The sequence below is a fragment of the Crocuta crocuta genome, unplaced genomic scaffold (genome assembly GCF_008692635.1).
Source record: "Crocuta crocuta isolate KB4526 unplaced genomic scaffold, BGI_CrCroc_1.0 scaffold64, whole genome shotgun sequence".
Lineage (NCBI taxonomy): Eukaryota > Metazoa > Chordata > Mammalia > Carnivora > Hyaenidae > Crocuta > Crocuta crocuta.
Genome location: NW_027530640.1, coordinates 8,634,189 through 8,651,657, shown reverse-complemented (window position 1 = coordinate 8,651,657; position 17,469 = coordinate 8,634,189). Strand labels below are relative to the sequence as shown.

The 17,469-nt window shown below is 48.7% G+C and overlaps 1 protein-coding gene across 5 annotated transcripts in view; it reads right to left on the bottom strand.

The window, feature by feature from the left end:
- The window catches only part of SLC25A48 (solute carrier family 25 member 48), a 48,365-nt gene that overhangs the window by 2,168 nt on the left and 28,728 nt on the right, over nucleotides 1–17,469 (bottom strand). The window contains exons 5-9 of one of the 5 annotated variants that reach the window (XM_077768929.1): nucleotides 16,622–16,879; nucleotides 14,082–14,215; nucleotides 7,152–7,281; nucleotides 6,516–6,557; nucleotides 3,182–3,902 (exon numbers count right to left, since the gene is read on the bottom strand). In XM_077768929.1, the coding sequence (XP_077625055.1) occupies nucleotides 7,159–7,281; nucleotides 14,082–14,215; nucleotides 16,622–16,879 (515 nt within the window). In that variant the 3' untranslated portion in view covers nucleotides 3,182–3,902; nucleotides 6,516–6,557; nucleotides 7,152–7,158. Of the gene's footprint in view, nucleotides 1–1,843; nucleotides 1,935–3,181; nucleotides 3,903–6,112; nucleotides 6,178–6,515; nucleotides 6,558–7,151; nucleotides 7,282–14,081; nucleotides 14,216–16,621; nucleotides 16,880–17,469 lie in introns of those variants that run through there. The other 4 variants (XM_077768930.1, XM_077768928.1, XM_077768931.1 and 1 more) reach the window with 4 other exon arrangements.

The following is a 17,469-nucleotide window of genomic DNA, read 5'->3' as shown; positions in this document are numbered from 1 at the left end:
AAAGGGCTCACTTTTTTTTTTTTTTTTTTTTTTTTGGTATGTGGATGTACTACTCGTTGAAAAGATGATTCAATTGAATTGTCTTGGCACCCTTGGGAAAAATCAATGATCATAAATCTAAGGGTTTCTTTCCGGATTCTCCCTTGTATCCCATTGGTCTTCACATCTATCTTAATGCCAGCACTACACTGTCTTGATCACAAGTATGGGTCTTCCAATTTTATTCTTTATCAAGATCATTTCAGCTATTCTGGGTCCTTTGCATTTCCATATGAATTTTAGGATTACCTTTCTGCACTTGCTTTCGCCCCCCAAAAAATCCAGCTGGGATTTTAAAAAGCATTAACTTACATCTGTAGAACAATGTAGGGAGTCTTGATAACTTAACAATATTTAGTCTTCTGGCCCATTACATAGAATACTTTTCCATTTACCTAGATCTTTAAAATCTTTTTAACAACGCTTTGTAGTTTCCAGTGTGTAAGTCTTACATTTCTTCTGTTAAAATATGCCTAGATATTTCATCCTCCAAGTAGTATCGTCACTGGAATTGTTTTCTTAATTTCATTTTTGAAATGTTTATTGTTAGGGCATAGATGTACAGTTGATTTCTGTCATTGATCTTGTATGTTTATTGGTTTCAATATTTTTTCATTGGCTTCCTTGGGGTTTCTAGGTTCAAAACCATATCATCTGCACAGAAGGTGGTTTAGTTCCCCTTTTCCAATTTCGATGCCTTTTATTTCATTTCATGCTTAAAGGCCCTGGCTACAACCTCCATACGATGTTGAATAAAAGTGGCAAGAGCACACATCCTTGTCTTCTTCCTGATCTTAGTGGGAAAGCATCCAGCCTTCCCCACTGAGTGTGGCGCTGGCTGGGCACTTTTCATGGATACCCTGGGCCGGGTGGAGGAGCTGCCTTTCTCTTCTATTTGTGGAGTATTTGTATCACAAGCAAGTATGAGACAGATGCTGGAGAGCAGAGGATGACAGCAGACACTGGTGAGTGCTGTGCCCACAGCAGAGCCATGGAATGTTGGCGGCAGGACTCTGGGGACAGGTGAGGACCTGAGGATGGAGGGCTTCTGGATTACTTGTCCTAGGAGATAGCAGTCTGAAAAGAGAATGCCTCCTGCCATCTAACACATGGTGTGGCATAGAGAGGCCCCAAAGGTGGGCCTACGATAGGCCCCTGAGTTCTGACGGAGAAGCCAAGACTTTCCCACAGGCCAGAGGAAGGCCAGACGTTTGAAAGATAAGGCATGCATGGACCCTTGGGCCAGGACCAGAGAAGTATAAGGAGGCTTCCACAGAAGTCTCTGTGGAGGGAAGGCCATGCCCAGGACGTGCCCCGAAGAGCACCAGCATAAGGTGGAGCACCTCCCAAGAGCCAGGAGCCTCTCTCTATACTCCAAGTCCCCCAAATCTAAAACCATCCCAAGGAGAGGGACAAAAAGGTGAAAATCCTGAACAACTGCCCTTAACGCGGGAGCTTCGGCGTTTTCCGTGAAAATGGCAAAATTATTTCTTGATAGAATGGAGGCCTGGAAAAAACTAAACCTTAAGAAAAAACATAAAAAGCTCTATTTATTTGTTGTACACATGAGGGTGTGGTGGAATCATTCAGCCGACACCAGCCAAGCATGCGGTGAGTGCAGGTCCCGGATTCAACACGGAAGTAAGCGCAGGGGAGTGTTCAGAATACATGGATGTGGAGGGAGAGACCTACCTGGTCTGCGCTGCTGGGAGGCAGGAGCCACAGGAGTGGGGGTTGGGTCCTGGCATGACTGACCCCAGAGCAGGCTGGCCCCTCCCACTCTTAGCCAGAGAAGAGGAGCAGCAATTTTCCAGATGCTTGTTCTAGCTCCCAGGAACTCGTGGCCTGGACTCTTTCTGGACCAAACATTTCCTGGAAACCCCTTCGACGGGCGCCTGGTAGCAAAGGGCAGTGGAAGTCAGCACCCTGAGGGGGGCGCACATCACAGATTTATCAGAAACCCCAGGCACGAGAAGACCCACAGCAGTGTCTGTAGCCATCCTGCCCCACACGTGTGCAATGGATGTCCATTTGGACGTCCAAAGGCCTAGAGGCCAGGCATCTGGAGCTCTCAGGTTTCAGCTGCAGAAACGAGGCCCACAGAACACTGCTGCAGCCACCCTGTGTTACAAACAAGCCAGATTCCCATGCAAGAACGCAGGTCAAAACCGGAAACCAGAAAAATCACACAAGCGTTCCCCTTCCCTGCCGTCTCTCCTGCTTGTTTTTGTTTTACAAAACTATGTTTTCATTTGATTCTTACTCAAGGCCTGGAAGGTAAATAACGGGGACCCATTGTTAATTCTCCCACTTTACAGATGAGATAACTGAGGCCCAGAGCAGGCAAAAGTTTGCCAGGATCATGAAGGAAGGTAGCCAGTGACAGACTGGACCTGGGACCTAAAGTATATTTCTCCCTAGTCTGAGGTTCGTTCCACCACAGAGAAGAAAAAGGACCACAGCAAGGGAAATGGCGAGATCCAGAAAACAGGAAGAGAAGCGTCATGGGGTTCAGACGCCCTAACCACTGAGGGCCATGCTCACAAGCCACCGGAAGCTGACCTACTGTGGATGGTTCTGTTGACCTCTGCTGCCACCAAGTGGTGATTCTGCAGTTCACCAGCCAACAGAACCTTTGGGAGACTGATTTTTTTTTGAAGAGCAGTGGGAGGGAACAGAGAAATCAAGGAAGACACTTTCAAAGGCGAAAGAAAAAGAATCCAAGGATATTTTCCCCACTGGGATTTACGCTAAGAATGGCAAGTAGGTTAATCTGTATGCTAGTTGTGACTGGGTGTTGGTGGCTGCCCAGGGCTCTAAGTGGAAGATTCTGAAGTGGCATTCGGCTCCTCAGGAAAAGGTCCTATGATGGAGTAAGGATGCCCGTTTCAGGCACAAAAATGAGAGAGGCGTCATGGACACATGCCACAGGACAGCAAAAGAGCAATGGCCTTCCCACATGGTTCCAGTGCAGAGAACATTTAGAATAATGAAACCATTCTGGAAAGCAGGCTGTGGACAAAGTGTTTTGTTTTGTTTTGTTCTCCGTGTGAAAATAAGGCCTGGAGAGAGCCAGGGCCTTCCCACATGGTCCTAGTAAGAGAGAACACGTAGAATAATGAAACCATTCTGGAAACTGCACTGCGGACGAAGTATTTTATTTTGTTTTATTCTCCGTGTGAAAACAGGGCGCAGAGAATGCCTATCCCAGCACGCTCACGAATGCCACTCCCAAGTGCCCCGACGTCACCGGCCTCGGGAGTCAGGTGGGGAGGCTCTTGCAGGGCGTCCTCTCCCTCCAGGGCGCCCTCCTTGCCTCCCCTCCCCCGGAGGCAGCTGGACATAGAGAAGCACGACTGCCATCCTTGGTTTCTCCTCTTACCTGCATGGAGCAGGCTCTTTGGGCCAGCACCATCCACAGGGATCTAAACAGAGGGAAGAACGAGGGTGGCCAGTGTCCCGCAGAAGCCAGGGAGAAGCATCTGATTGAGAAATGACCTGAAGAGGTTTCCAGTGTTTTTATTTGGAAACATGGAGACAATTGAGCTCCCCCGTGAACTCCCAGCGAGTATAACAGCTGGTGCAGGGAGAGCGGTGATTTTTATCCTGCTTTGTATTCAGGCCAATGTGGATCAGAAATAGCTGGTGGTCAGTCTATGGTCCAACAGTTCCCTCCCAGGCAGCAGCTGAGTGGCCCCGGCCGGGAGATCAGGAGCAGCGTCCTCAGGAAAGAAGGGATTCTGAGGTCAGGGCAGAGGGCTGAGGGCCCACCTGACCCACAGCATGGGCGAAGGGGAGACCTTCTTTCTCTTCAGTAAGTTCACTACTGAGGGTTCTAGAGACGCCATGCCTTCAGGACCAACCTGTAGCGAAATAAGGCTGTGGTCAGATGACACCAGCTCTGGCCAGGGGACGCTGGCCCTGGGGAAAAGGACGAAAATAAGGCTTTCATCAAACCCAAGTTATCAGTTAGCAGAATCTAAGGGTCAACAACCCACTGAGAAAACTGTATATGAAGCAAGAGTTGGCAGGACATCACCATGAGGACAGATGTGAAGGGCTAGGAGGTGGTCTGAGGTCATCTGTAAATGTTCAAAAAGAGGTATTATAGGAAGAATGTATCTTTCCAGGAAAATGGGTTTTCCAGGATTTGAAGGTAGATCAATGAGTTATGGAGCGAGAAGGTCAGGGCAGGAGGCAGGCAAGCAGTATTCCAGGAAGCTTCTGGGATAGGGCATCCTGGTGGGTCAGTGGGCACGGCCCAGCTGTATCCATGGGCTTCCAACAAACCTAACAGCTGACTTTCTGACGGGGGGGGGGGACCCCGCTGCTACCACCAAGGGTCATCTTTCTCATGTTGTCTGAGTCTGATATCTCCCTGTGAACGGATCAAACTAGCTACATCCCAAACAATGACCTCATGTGCCATTTACTGGATTTGCCGTGGCCCTAGGTTCACTCGTGTGTGTTATCTGGGGGAGAAATAATGGAGAAGATAAGTGAAAGTAAGCGTTCCTCCTCCACGGGAGTTGGTGGGGCCTGAGGGAAAGCTCTGCCCCTGCCCCTGCTTGTGGGAAGGAGGCTGTACGTGCTGTGGCTTGGATGTTGCTCCGATGTAGTGTAGACACTGGAAACCATTCCATGCCATCCCTCCACCTGTACCCAGGGACTCGAGACAGGCAATCTCGTGCCACCGTTTAGGGACCGTATGACTCTGCGGCCCTCCAACATACACCACCTGTCATTCTGCCCCCTCATAGACCACAAGGCAGCCACTGATGTCCAAGTCTTCAAAGAGTAGATGCTACTGCTGCCTAGAGGATGACCTGCCTATGATCTCAGAGCTACTTGGCAAATTCAAATCCAGGGCCTGATACAGGACCTTGGTGTTTTTAGGTTAGAGCAGCAAGCTGAAACACACTGAAGGCTTGTTCAAGATGCAGCTCCAGAAAAGTTGCTGGGAACCCCCTTCTTCCACCCGGGAGCCACAGCCCATGTCTCACTCCAGCAGAGGCAAGACCGATACGCATCTGTGCCTCTTATGCCGTGAGAGTACTTCCAGAAAGGGGGGGGCTTCCAAACAGGGTGGCCGCTGCTCTGAAAGGCTAAATCCAGGACAATCAGAATTTGGCTTGCTAGAAACTTCTTCCTTCCTCCCGAAGTGGCCAACCACCAGGGCGGTCACAAGTCATCAGGCGTGGCAGCTCGGGCAAGCGTCCAGGCACCCTGGGATCTGCCAGGTCTTGGCACAAAAACCACCTTGCTGCTGAATATTTAATGACATGGAGAAACAGTCCTGAACTATTAAATGGTAAGAATGAGCAATAAAATATTGCAGCAAATAGGTATTTTCTTTTGTTCTGTTTGCTAGGATTTCCTTTTTTTTCCTGCTATAAAGAAGCACTGATTTTATGATAGTTTTTTTTTTTTTTTTCTTTTTGGACAGCCATTTTCACCTGTTCAAAGCAGGGAGTGGCTAATATCTGAGCACAGCTTTAAGAACCAGAGCTTTCCACTTCCTTGCCCTGGACAAAACCCAAGGACAGTAGTGCTTCACTGAAGACATTTAATTATGCAAAATGTGTTACTACCCTTTTCCTTTTGTGTGTGAGAGAGAAAGAGCCTGAAGCCAGGAGAGCTGTGAATGTGGGTGCTTTAGTTACAAACTACAGCATCTGACTGAGGCCAGCATTCTAAAGCTTGTCCTGGCCTCAATCTCGTCCGCCTGATCCATCACATCTTTCCCCTGGGCCTAGGGTCTGGCCCCATCCACGCACGCTAGCAGGCCTCCGATGGCCCAGGGAAGGCAGCAGGGAGGATTGCTAGATCTTTCTGGCAAATGCCATCCTTCTTGAGAGAATTTGCAGTCGCCAAGGCTGAAGCAAAATGGTTTCATGTTGGCTAGAAAATTCAGTGACCCCTCCCACTTTGACTTCTCAGCTGTGCAAGACACCAGTGTGGAGCCCGAGAAGGAGAAACAGGGAGAAGAAGGGGAGGAGCTGAGGTGATATTGGCAGTTGACTGTCCGTCTTCTCAATGACGCTTCTGAGGGGCCATCTGTGTGTCAGGCTCCGTGTGAGGCACCAGCGATACAGAGATGGAGAAAGAGAGGCAGCGTTCCTGGCACGTTCGCGCTGGCTGAGGAGTGAGGAAAGTCATCAGCAGTTATGATGCAAGGGGATGTGGTAGGGGCTGAGCAGGGGCTGTGGGGGAGAGCCTACAGCAGGCACAACTCATCTTAGCTGAGGCATCAGGGCAGGCTTCCTGGAGGAAGACACTTCTAGACCAAAGCCCGGATGACAAAGAAGAGTTGGTAAAGCCAAGGACAAGAGGGAGGGTGTGACAAGAGGGCGTCAGGCAGGGACAGCATGTGCAAAGACCCAGAGGCAAGTTATTTTAGGATGCTGGTGATGATGAGTTAAGGACTCATGCTTTACCTGAAGGGAAATGGGGATTTGACTAAGGGAGTCACTTACTCAGGTTTCTTTCTTTAGATTCCTTGGGCTTCAGGGATCTTTCTGCAATGAAAGCAGGAGAGAGAAAGAGGGGGGAGGTGGGGAACGAGGGCAGAGGCTGCCCTCCAGGGCTTTGGGAGCCCAGTGGTGGCTCTCAGACTCACAATGTGAGTTCAGTAGGGAGACGAAGAGATGGTGCCCTGTGACAGAGGGTGGACACTGATTTAAGTCCTCACTTCTGGGTGTGGGCCACTGAATGTGTGTAGTAAAGTGAAACACACTTCTCTTCAAGGGCTGCTGAAGCCGCTAGACAGGAAAACAGATGGCGGAGCTGACTATAAACAGGGAAATTCTGTGCCCATCTCAGTAACCAAGCACCCAGCTCACCACCAGCCACAGGTGGGCCTTTCAGAAAGGCTTTTCNGCGAGATCATGACCTGAGCGAAAGTCGGACGCTTAACCGACTAAGCCACCCAGGCGCCCCTCAGAAAGGCTTTTTGATGACAAGAAGGTTGGCCATGGCAGCCCCAGCACTAACACGGATCAGAGAGGAACCAAATGACAGGGATGTTTCAGAAAGTCACGACATGTTCATGGCAAAGAAGAGAGTGTGAAGCTCCAAGGAGGTGCAACGGGCTGGGAGGGAGGCACACTGACCTGGCGCTCAGGGGCTGGTCACGGCGTGGTCCCCGCGAAGCGCCTGCAGCGAGAGCTCATACCCAAGGAACATGGCGGCACTCATGGGGAAGCCACGCACAGCGTTCACCGTGATGCCTCTGAAAAACACCTTTGGCACAGAGGGTTATCATAGAGGGTCCAGAACTACCTGGGGCCACCACTGAGGTGCAGAGAAAGGGCTGGGGATGCTGCCCGCTTGTCCTGGCTGGACCCCACAGAGCCCAAAGGGCCCTTGCAAGCTGAAACCACTCTGGAGGCCTAGTCATGCCCCTGTCTCAACCCACATCACCTCTGATGGGGCTTCTCCCCCCAAGCCTGCCACACATACAACTAAATAGTGTGGACAAACTTGACCATGAACACCCATATACACTTGTTTAATTGCTATGTCTCATGGATGCAAACCTCCTCTCCCCCCCGCCCCCCCCCCCCACACACACACACACAATTCTCTGGAACCTGGAAATCTGAGATCTCCACTCCACTCACTCTACAATGGTAGACAGGGCACCCAGTCATGACCGACCATTTTGACAGGACGTCCCCCAAGTGGAAAGAGTGGGGAAGAACTCAGGCCATACTTATCAGACTGTAGGGATGAAGTCAAGACATGGCTTTGCCATTTAATAGCTTTGTTGCTTGGGCAAGTCGCAAAGCCTCTGAAACTCAACTTCCCAGCTATAAAATGGGGGTAATAATACTATTGACCTGATATGGTCGTTGGGGGAATTAATGAGATGATGCTTTTAAAGCACCTGTACAGTACCAGCCATGGAGTGAACACTCATTAACTGTTGACTCTCTCCATCATCATCATCACCATCATCATCATCATCATCAGTAGCCATCTTTATACAGGGTGGCACTCAATCTTAGATCATTAGTACGAGTAGGGAGGAGTACTGGCCTATACTGATGAGCTGCTTAACTCAGCCTTTAATACAAGAACACCGTATTTGTATTCTATCCCTAGGGAATATGATAAGACACTTTACTTGCTCCCTGAATCTTCCTGCTGAGTGCTGGGTAGAAGCTTATCAGTGTGATGTGGTTCTAGCCCTTGCCCAGTTTAAAACATCCAGGGGTTGGGGGGGAGATAGGCCCCATTTGGGAATAATTACAATACAATCTAGAATGTGATGAGAACAGATAAGGGCTCTGGCGAGGTGTGGGGTGGGCAGGAGTGGTCCTTCAACATCTTCCCTAGACAACACATCTAAAGAAAACCCTACTCAAGCATAAATGACCCAAGAACTGTCAAGCCTATGATATAAACCTGTTATCGGACTCCTGTACATTTATTAACTATAATAAATAGAACTGGTACTGTAATTTTATGAAAGTAGAAATCCAGCCCTTTTATATTTCAGGCACTGTGGGGTCAGGGTAGGTACAGGCCACTGCCATTGGACATGATGTCAGGATGTCTTTCTGCAGGAGAGGCACCTGCACCTTGGCATTCCATGGCAGCCTGCAAGCTTGGTTGTGGAGGGGAGAGCATGGCTTCTGTGAACTTGGGGGAAGCCTTGACCTTCACAGAGAAGGGAGCTGATGGACAAGCATCCCCGGAGGTGAGCAAGCAGCTCAGCCGAACCCTGGAGTGATGCAGGCACGGAGTAAGCAGAACCTTGTAGCATCAGTGCTGCTGTCTGATGTCTAACCTTTCTGGAATTCCCCAAGCTCACCCAGAGTGACTGAATAACAGCAAGGAACTGGCTCAAGCTCCAGGAGGAAAATTCCATGCTGGGTACCACAGACACTCCCCTGTGGGCCTGGGCTTGACTCTGCTCTGTGAGGCTGAGCCAGGCAGGGCCCAGCTTGGAATGTGGGGATCTCCTCCCCCACAGTGCTAGGCCCTGAGGAAACCATGGACTCTTCAGACATACAGACGGGACCTCCCTCCAGCAGCCATGGCCTGCTCTGCTGTAAGGCCAAAGATGGCAAAGCATGGGCCTGCTGGCTTTTATCCCAAGCTTTCAGAATACAAAACCACCAGAATGAGTCTTTCCTCATGAAGCCTCAATAACTCCACACTGCCCAGGGTCAAGTCTACGCCACTTTCTGGCACGCCAAGACCCTTTTGCTCTGGCCCTGCACTTTTTCTGAGCCGCCTCTTATACCTGGCATTCTGGGGAGCTTAACAGCCTATCATTCCTCTAAGGAGCCAGCTCTTTCCCACCACTGAGTATCTTCTCCCTCTGCTGGAACGTTCCTCAACCCTGGCTGCATCTCTAGCAGCCGTCCCAGGGGCACCCAAAGCTGGACTGTGGCCTATTGTCTTCTGTGCACTCAGCATCTCTGCCATCACAGCACTTCTCACACTAACCACCCACAATTTGTCTGTACCCCCATTAATAATCCCAGTCAGGGCAGCGAGAGCTGGGCTATCTGTGGTTTACTTTGGAACTTATCATCTATACCTCAGAACCTCCAGCATCTATACCTCAGAACCCTCAGCATCCACACCATGGAACCCCAACATACATCATGGACACCCCAGGATCTATACCTTGGAACCCCCCATATCAAATGCTTTTCTTGGGCCAGAGACTCTGTTATGAATCTTACTCATGAATCAGTGGATGGATGAATGGATGGATGGACACATGAATGAATGAACAAATTCCTTGTTGTGAAAAGCAAACAGTTCCGAGCTGAAAGAGGCCTGGTGGTGGTAGTGGTAGCGAAGAATTCCTAGAATGGAGGAAGGGTTCCAGTCCCCGGATGGTGGTACCAAAGGGCAACCAACTCTGGTGCCTCAGGAAACTTCTCTTCCTACAAATATCCCTCTCCACCTCTCCTTAGAGTTAGTTGTCCAATCTCAATCCACTATCACAGACCCCCTCACAACAGCCCCCTCTGTGCACTGAAAGATACCAAGTCACTCCTCTGGCTTCCTTGTTTCAGATGGTAGCTCTCCAAGTGTGAGCAATGGCCCACATGGCCCATGAGAATCATCACAGCAGGCAGAGAATAGACCCAAAAGTTCCAGAGCCTTCCTTTTTGATTTGGGAATGCCCCCAAAGTCCTAGATTTCTAATTCCCTCTATCAAAAAGGCTGCTTTACTGGTAGTCATTAAGTGAGTTATGAAGAAGTACCAAATATGGGTACCATCATCATTCTTTTACTCCTTTCTAACTCTTTAATTTCACTGAGTTCTTCTTCCATAGTAACATGGGAACAGAGGCTGGCTTACCCTGCCTCAGTGAGTGACAGCAAAAACTATTTGGGAGTAGGTGCTCCACAGAATCAGTGCTACAGCCAACTGTCACTGGAGCCATCCCTTGGGCCCCAGGAAGTCATTCCTCTTGCTGCCAGGAGTCTGACTGTGAGACAACCCAACTGTCCAGGGCTGTGTGGGATGTATTCTTCATGTTACGATTTCTGTTTATATGCAAACGCATAATATAAACATACATAAATAGACCTACCCACGTATATGCTTACACTGGCTGTGACTATTTTTGGAATATATTATAAGGAACTCATAACAGTGATTATCATTGAGAGAAGACTGAAGACCAAGGGGGGACATTTAGACAGTCTATCCTCTTTTACCTTTTGAAGCTTCCTATGCTCATAGATTATTTATTTTTAAAACCAACTGATAAAAATCTAAAAATTAATTTCAGTCAATGAACGGTTCATCAGGCTAAATACTGCTACCCGTACCTAAAACTTGTCTCTGCATATAAATGGAACCAAATGTTACTGAGATTAAGAAATCTATAATCTGACCTCAGATGCCTTCCTGGACTTTTTTTTTTTGACAGAGCACACTAATTTTGGGAGGAAATAACATCAGCAATATAGTTAGCCTCTATAGACTTTGTAGAATTATATCATTAATATTTTGACACATTTGAATGTTTTGAAACATTAATAATTAATAGCAGACAAAAATATCTCAAATAAAACAGCATTCTGTGTGAATCTCCATGTCCCTCTCTACTTGGCTGAATCACAAACTGTGCATCTGCTAAAATAATACAAAAGACAAATGAGGTGAGGATTCCAGGAAGGTGGTAGAATAGGAAATGCCAGCATCTGTTTCCCTACCTAGATAAAAGGTGCACTGATGGAATCTGTCTGATGTAACTTTTTTTTTAATTCCACAGTGTAGTGAATGCTTACAGCTTCCGGGAGAAGGTGTGAACAGTAAATCTGGTTAATTTCAGTCAATTTTAGCTCTTAGCAAGATTGCAGCTACCTATCCCCCAACCCCAGACCTGTGGCAGGCATGCTGTGGGACCAACCTACACATAGTTTGTGGAAGCCAGAGTAGGCAATAAGGACTCTGTTCTCCAAATATGTGCTGTTTCCCATCACAGATGTGTAAACAGAAAGGTGGCCATTGCTGTTTCATGGATGCAAACCTTTCCTCTTCTGGTGCTGCCCCTCTGCCCCTTCATTTTTCTTTTTCCTCTTTGGGAGCTAGACATTAAAGACTACAACAGTCTAAAGCAACTGCATGTACGGGAAAATCTGAAAGTAACTGTGCATACCCAGCGAAAGGCTCAGGAAAGACCCGAGGAGACCTCAAGTTTACATTTCAGGCTGATCTTTGGCAATAGAGACAGCCTACAACAATCACAAAAACAAAACAATAAACAAAAATAATAACAAAGGACATCAAATCTTAGGGAAGGAGGGGAAAATCTGATTTTGAGAGTTACCACATTATTAGATTCAAATGTCAGGTTTTCAGTAAAAAATAACAAGGCCTAAAAGGAAACAGAAAAGTATGGTCCATTTAAAAAAAGAAAAAATAAATCAAGAGAAACGGTCCCTGAAAAAGACCTGATAGCAGGTTTATGCGAGAAAGACTTTAGACCAATGGTCTTCAAGGTGCTTGAAGAACTACAGGAAAAGTCAGTAAAATGATATATGAACAAAACAGAAACATCAATATGAAATAGAAAACCCAGGAAAAAACATAAAAATCCTGTAGCTGAAAACACAATAATTGGAATGAAAAATTCAAACAAGGTTTCAAAGGTATATTTGAGCAGGCGGAAGAAAGAATCAGCAAACTTAAAATATGACAACAGAAATTACTGAGTTTGAGAAATAGAAAAGAGACTGATGAACAGTGAAAAGAGCCTAAGGGATCTGTGGGAAACTATCAAACAAAGCAATATATGCATTGTGGACATCCCAGAAGGCAAAGGTAGATAGGGACAGAGAATTTTTGGAAAAATAAAGACCAAAAACTTCCTAAGTTACTTCCTAAAAACTTCCTAAATTTGATGAAAGACATGAATATAAACATCAAACAAACAGCAAGCAAAATAAACAAGGAGACCCACACCAAGACACATTATAATCAAACTTTTGAAAGCAGGAAGATAGAAGGAATTAATTACACACACACCATCCTAAGTAAGTTTCTCAGCAGATTACTTATCAGAAACTTGAAAGACAAAAAGGCGATGGGCCAACACATCCAGAGTGTTAAAAGAAGAAAAAATGGTCAATAGAGAATCCTATTTCCAGCAAAACTATCCTTCAAGATTGAGGGGGAAATTAAGACATTCCCAGATCAACAAAAGCTGAGGGAGTTCATTACCACGAGACCTACTCTGCAAGAAATGTTCAAAGGAGTCCTGGAGGGTGAGATGAAATGGCACTAGAGAGTAAAGATCTCCCTAAAGGCAAATACATAGAGTGACATCAGGATCACGCGGGGGACAGTACAAGGCATCCCCGTGTTGACCCCAGCTCAGCAACAAAAATGGGGCATCCATCCACCGACACGGGTGCCTCCGAGGGGGTCGTGGGATCCAGCACCACATGTCAAGGGACCCCAGAGTCCCATCCATCTGTGTATCAGGGACTAGGCAGACAGACCCCAGTACAGGCAGTGGGACCTGCAGCAGCCTATGTGTGACCTGGCTCCAGACCCTCTCAGTAGCTGTCTGGAGCACCTGGAGAACACTGCCTTGGCCAGTCACCTAGTGACAAGAGAGCCTTTGTGGAAGTCCAGGTTTACAGAGAAGTTCCAGTACTCCATTGAAGCAAAAAATGCTACCTACCTACCTATCTATACGCATACATATATATACATACATATATACATATATGTATGCGTATATTTGGGGATGTGACAGTCATGGAAGTAAAGACCCAATGCTCAGTAGTGACATTAACTACTAATACTAAAGCCAATGACCAGGAGCTCTTTTTAAATATACTCTCTGTGTTTTGCAAGAAGCTAGGCACTTTTTATATTTCCCTGACAAATATCCCTCTTGCTCATGGTAGGGATGATTATCCTTGGAGAAATGGAGGCAGNCACCCCCCCCCCCCCAAGCTCATAAGCAGCCAGGATGGCTTTAAACTTGAGTCTGCTGACTGGAAGGGACATGGGTTTAAATGAGCCCTTTGGGTGCAGGAAAGAGAGAAGAGAAGGGAGGCAAGGCTACGTCTCCATCATGGCCTCCATGGAGGCTGCCATCAGCAGAGGTGATAGTGGATGGACTCAAGTGGGATGAGAGAGCAGAAGACAGACCAAGGGACCAGACACTGTGAGCCATGAAGACTTAGGTAGCTCTGGGGCTGCAGCCTGGAGGAGGGGGAGGCACCGAGCGCTGAGTGAGGAAGCAGCTCTCAGCCTACCCTGATGAGAGGGAAGCTTTGGTGACACACAGATGTGGGTCCAGCTCCTGGCTCTGCCGTGCACTGGCTGTGCGACCTCAGGTTGGTTACTAGTCCTCTCTGAACCTCTGTCTCCTCCACCAGCCTGGGACAAGGACTAGATGAGATGAGGATCTCAAGCAGTGCTTGATACAGTAACCACGAGCACCCTGGTTTCCTGATTCTCCTCTCTGTAACCTCATCTCCCCCTAAAATGTCTGGCGCACCTCCAGGGACTGACACTGACACCACATGACTGCTGTGGGGCTTACTTTAAGTCCTTCCTTCTGGTAACTCTGGCAGATACAATCCAGGACACCTTTGTATTTGTTTAAATAAACCCCATCAGCTTGGAGTCGACTTTTCACAACATCCATAGGAGTCGCTGTCCCCCAAGAAATTGCTCCTGTAAAGAGAACGACAAACAAGTGTCAGGGACTGGCTGGTCAGGATCCGGAGAGGACATGGCTCCCTGCCCATTCCCACCACTAACAGGCTTCCCATGCCGCTGGGGGAGGAGAGAAGAGCTCAGTCGGGACCTGTAAAGGTGTCCCTGAACCCCCCTCATCACTTGCTGTGGGACTTTACAGAAGTCTCTTCCTCCAGGCCTTGCATCCACCATCTGCAAAATGGGGCACCAGTACCCATCTTCATGGGATTACTGTGAGGACAAATAAATGGATGCACATGAAAGGCTGGGCACACTGCCAGGCCCACAGCCAGAGCTTCCCAAGTGGATGCCTTTAGTAGCAGCTTATATTGGAGAAAAAGGAACAGGCCCCACCAACGCTCCACAGCGCCTCTCCAAGACACCAAGGGCGAGAGCCCAGAGTGAAGCCTGAGGCAGAAGGCCTGCAGCTCCCCGGGTTCAGAAGTGACTCTGAATACAGCTAAACACACTCTCGCAGATACCTGCTTGCCAGGGAGGGCGCGGGCCAAACATGGAAAAGAGCAGGGGCTGGTCTTTGCAAATCCTGTAACTTTTCCAGGGGTTGAAACAGAAGCCTTACGATCACACAACCCTGGGTCATCCTTGCCAGAGAAGCTCAGGTGCCCTAGTTTGAGCACTTGTGTGACTTTAAGGGGTTCTAGGAAAATAATGCCAGGTTATTGTATAAACACAGAAATTGGCACATTCTGAGACAGGAAGAGAAAAACAAACTGATGCCAAAGTCCAAGGCAGCTGTTTGCAACGTTTTGCATTTGCTGCCCAGAAGCTCCCCAAAGCGGCCCTAGTCTGCCCTGGGCCCTCTGCCCATCCCAGCCTCCAACCCCGTGGCCCCATGCCCATGACCCTCTGGGAACCCTCTGGGAACCCTCTGGGCCTCCCCTTCCTCTTGACTCCTGCCAGAATGACGAAGCTGATTCTGCTGGCGTCTGGCCAGGCACTGCCCTGGCGTCTTCCCTGGTTCCTTAGCCCATGGGTGAGGGTATGAGAAAACGAGGTCTGCCCACCAGGCCCCTCATACCTGCTCTCACCAGAAATAAAAGTCGATGGGGCCTTGTTTGTCCTCAGTCAGCAAGTGCTTACTAAGCCCTTGCTAGGAACTGGCTCAGGCCAGGCCTCGGACACGTGGGGGCAGATGGGTGGACACTGGTGTTTGGTGGCTCAGGCGCAGGCTTTGTTATGTGTTTGCTGGGTTTTGAGCACAGCTAATGAGGAGGAGGAGGAGGAGGAGGAAAATCAGGAAGCAGAGGAGCAATGACAATTTTCTTCTTTCTAGTAGACCTTCCCATCAGCATCCCACATGCCATATTATCAGCCTTCTTGAGGAGCAGCCCTCTGTTGGCTTCCACGCCCTGCTCCGGCTCTAGCTGCCTACCTCTCATCCCCACCCCCCTACAGCACCACCAAGCCCCTCACAAGTGTCGTGTGTACTTGGACCGTCCAGTTTCCTTCTTCCCCTTCTCTCCCGATCTCTCTTCAACTGGGCGTTCACACCCTTCACCACAAGGGTCTTGTCACAGTCCCTGATGACCCACTATTGCAAAATCCAGGCAGCAGGAACAGCAGGTGCAAAGGGCTCATGGTGGGGAGGGGTCAGGCATGGTCATCCTGCAGCCAGGAAACCAGGGTGGCGGGAGCAGAGCAAGTGCAGGGGCAAGAGCGGGAGCTGAGTGCAGACGGGCAGGAGATGGCTGGCCCTGCAGGGACTGACCCCACTGCGGGAACACTGATTTTTACCCGAAATGAAATAGGAATGCTGTGAGTTCTGAGAAGCGAGGTCAAGAAACCAATCCCAGGTCACAGACTGAGTACGTAAAGATCTGAATGGGATCCTGTCGACTAGCCCCTGCTATCCTGTATGCATGCTCTGGCTGTGTGCCCTTGGGTTGGTCACTTAATCTCTCTGGACCTCGGTTTTCTCATCTGACAAATGGGGAGACTGATGCCTCCCTTACAGAGCTAAAGAAACTCTCATGTTAGAAAGGTTTGCCATGTGACGACATTCAAAAAAGGTGAACCGTGATAACAGATTTCCTTTTCAAAGCTCAAGGGTACCTGACCCAAAATGGGAATGGTGAGAATATATCCTTTGACCCAAGGTTCAATGATCCCAAATAGGGACTTGCCGTTCCCACAGGTCCAGAGGGAAGGAGATGCAAAAAAAGAAGGAGACCATTCTCTATTCCCAGCCCTTCCTTTGTTTGGCTAGGTCTGGCATACAGTAGGTGCCTAACAAACACTTGTTAGATGAGTAGCTAGATGAACTGTGTTCTTCCCTGGGGCAGAGAAGGGCATGATGGGCTCCTGAGCCTTCCCACCACAGGGGATCAGCACAAGCCCAGGGGTCCGTACGGCTGCCCTTACCTGCCACGCCACCTGCCAGCCACACGGCACAGGGGCTGGGTCCTGTGCAGGCCTCGGGCGTGATCCAGTCATTCAGGAAGACATAGGGGATGAAGTAGAGGCAGTAGCCCGGGATGTCCCTCAGCAGCATGGCGCCCACGCCCCGGTACATCCCTGTCAGGCCCTCGGTCCGCACGATGGTTGCAATGCAATCCACAGGCCCCTGATAGACCGGCGGCTTCCCAAGAGCCACTGCCCTGGGTCCCAAACCAAGGTGGGCTGCAAAGACAGGGAGGAGAAGATGGCAAATGCCCTGGGGTCAAGAGACTGACCATTCTCCAGCACCAGACCCAGCCCAGCCCACTGACAGTTTCCACTCATGTGGCCCGTTGGTTTTTACCAAAACTTCTGACCTTGGCAGCTCAAACCAAGATTTTGAAGTCCCAACAGAAAGCCCCTGCCAACATGTGTAGCCAGATTGGAGACCATGCCTGCCAGGTGATAGAGCACCATTGGCATAGGATGCCCAGACGTTTCTGGTCAACCATCACTAAGCCTTTGCAAGCAGCAGTGACTGTAGATGGTCTAGGATCAAATATGACGAGTTGTACCAAGTTCCTTCTTAAAGCAGAGGTTGCAAAATCCCATGTACTATGTGTGTGCGTGTGTGTGTCTGTGTGTCTGTGTGTGTGTACTTGTGCATAGTATGGTGAAAAAGCATATGAGCTTTAGAGCCAGACTATACTGGTTCCAAACCTGAACCCACTATTTAAAAACTTTTCAAACTTGGTAAGCTACCTTTTTTCAGCCTCTGGTTCCTTATCTTTAAAGAGAACAGGCCAATATTTATTGTGTACAAAGTTGCTAAG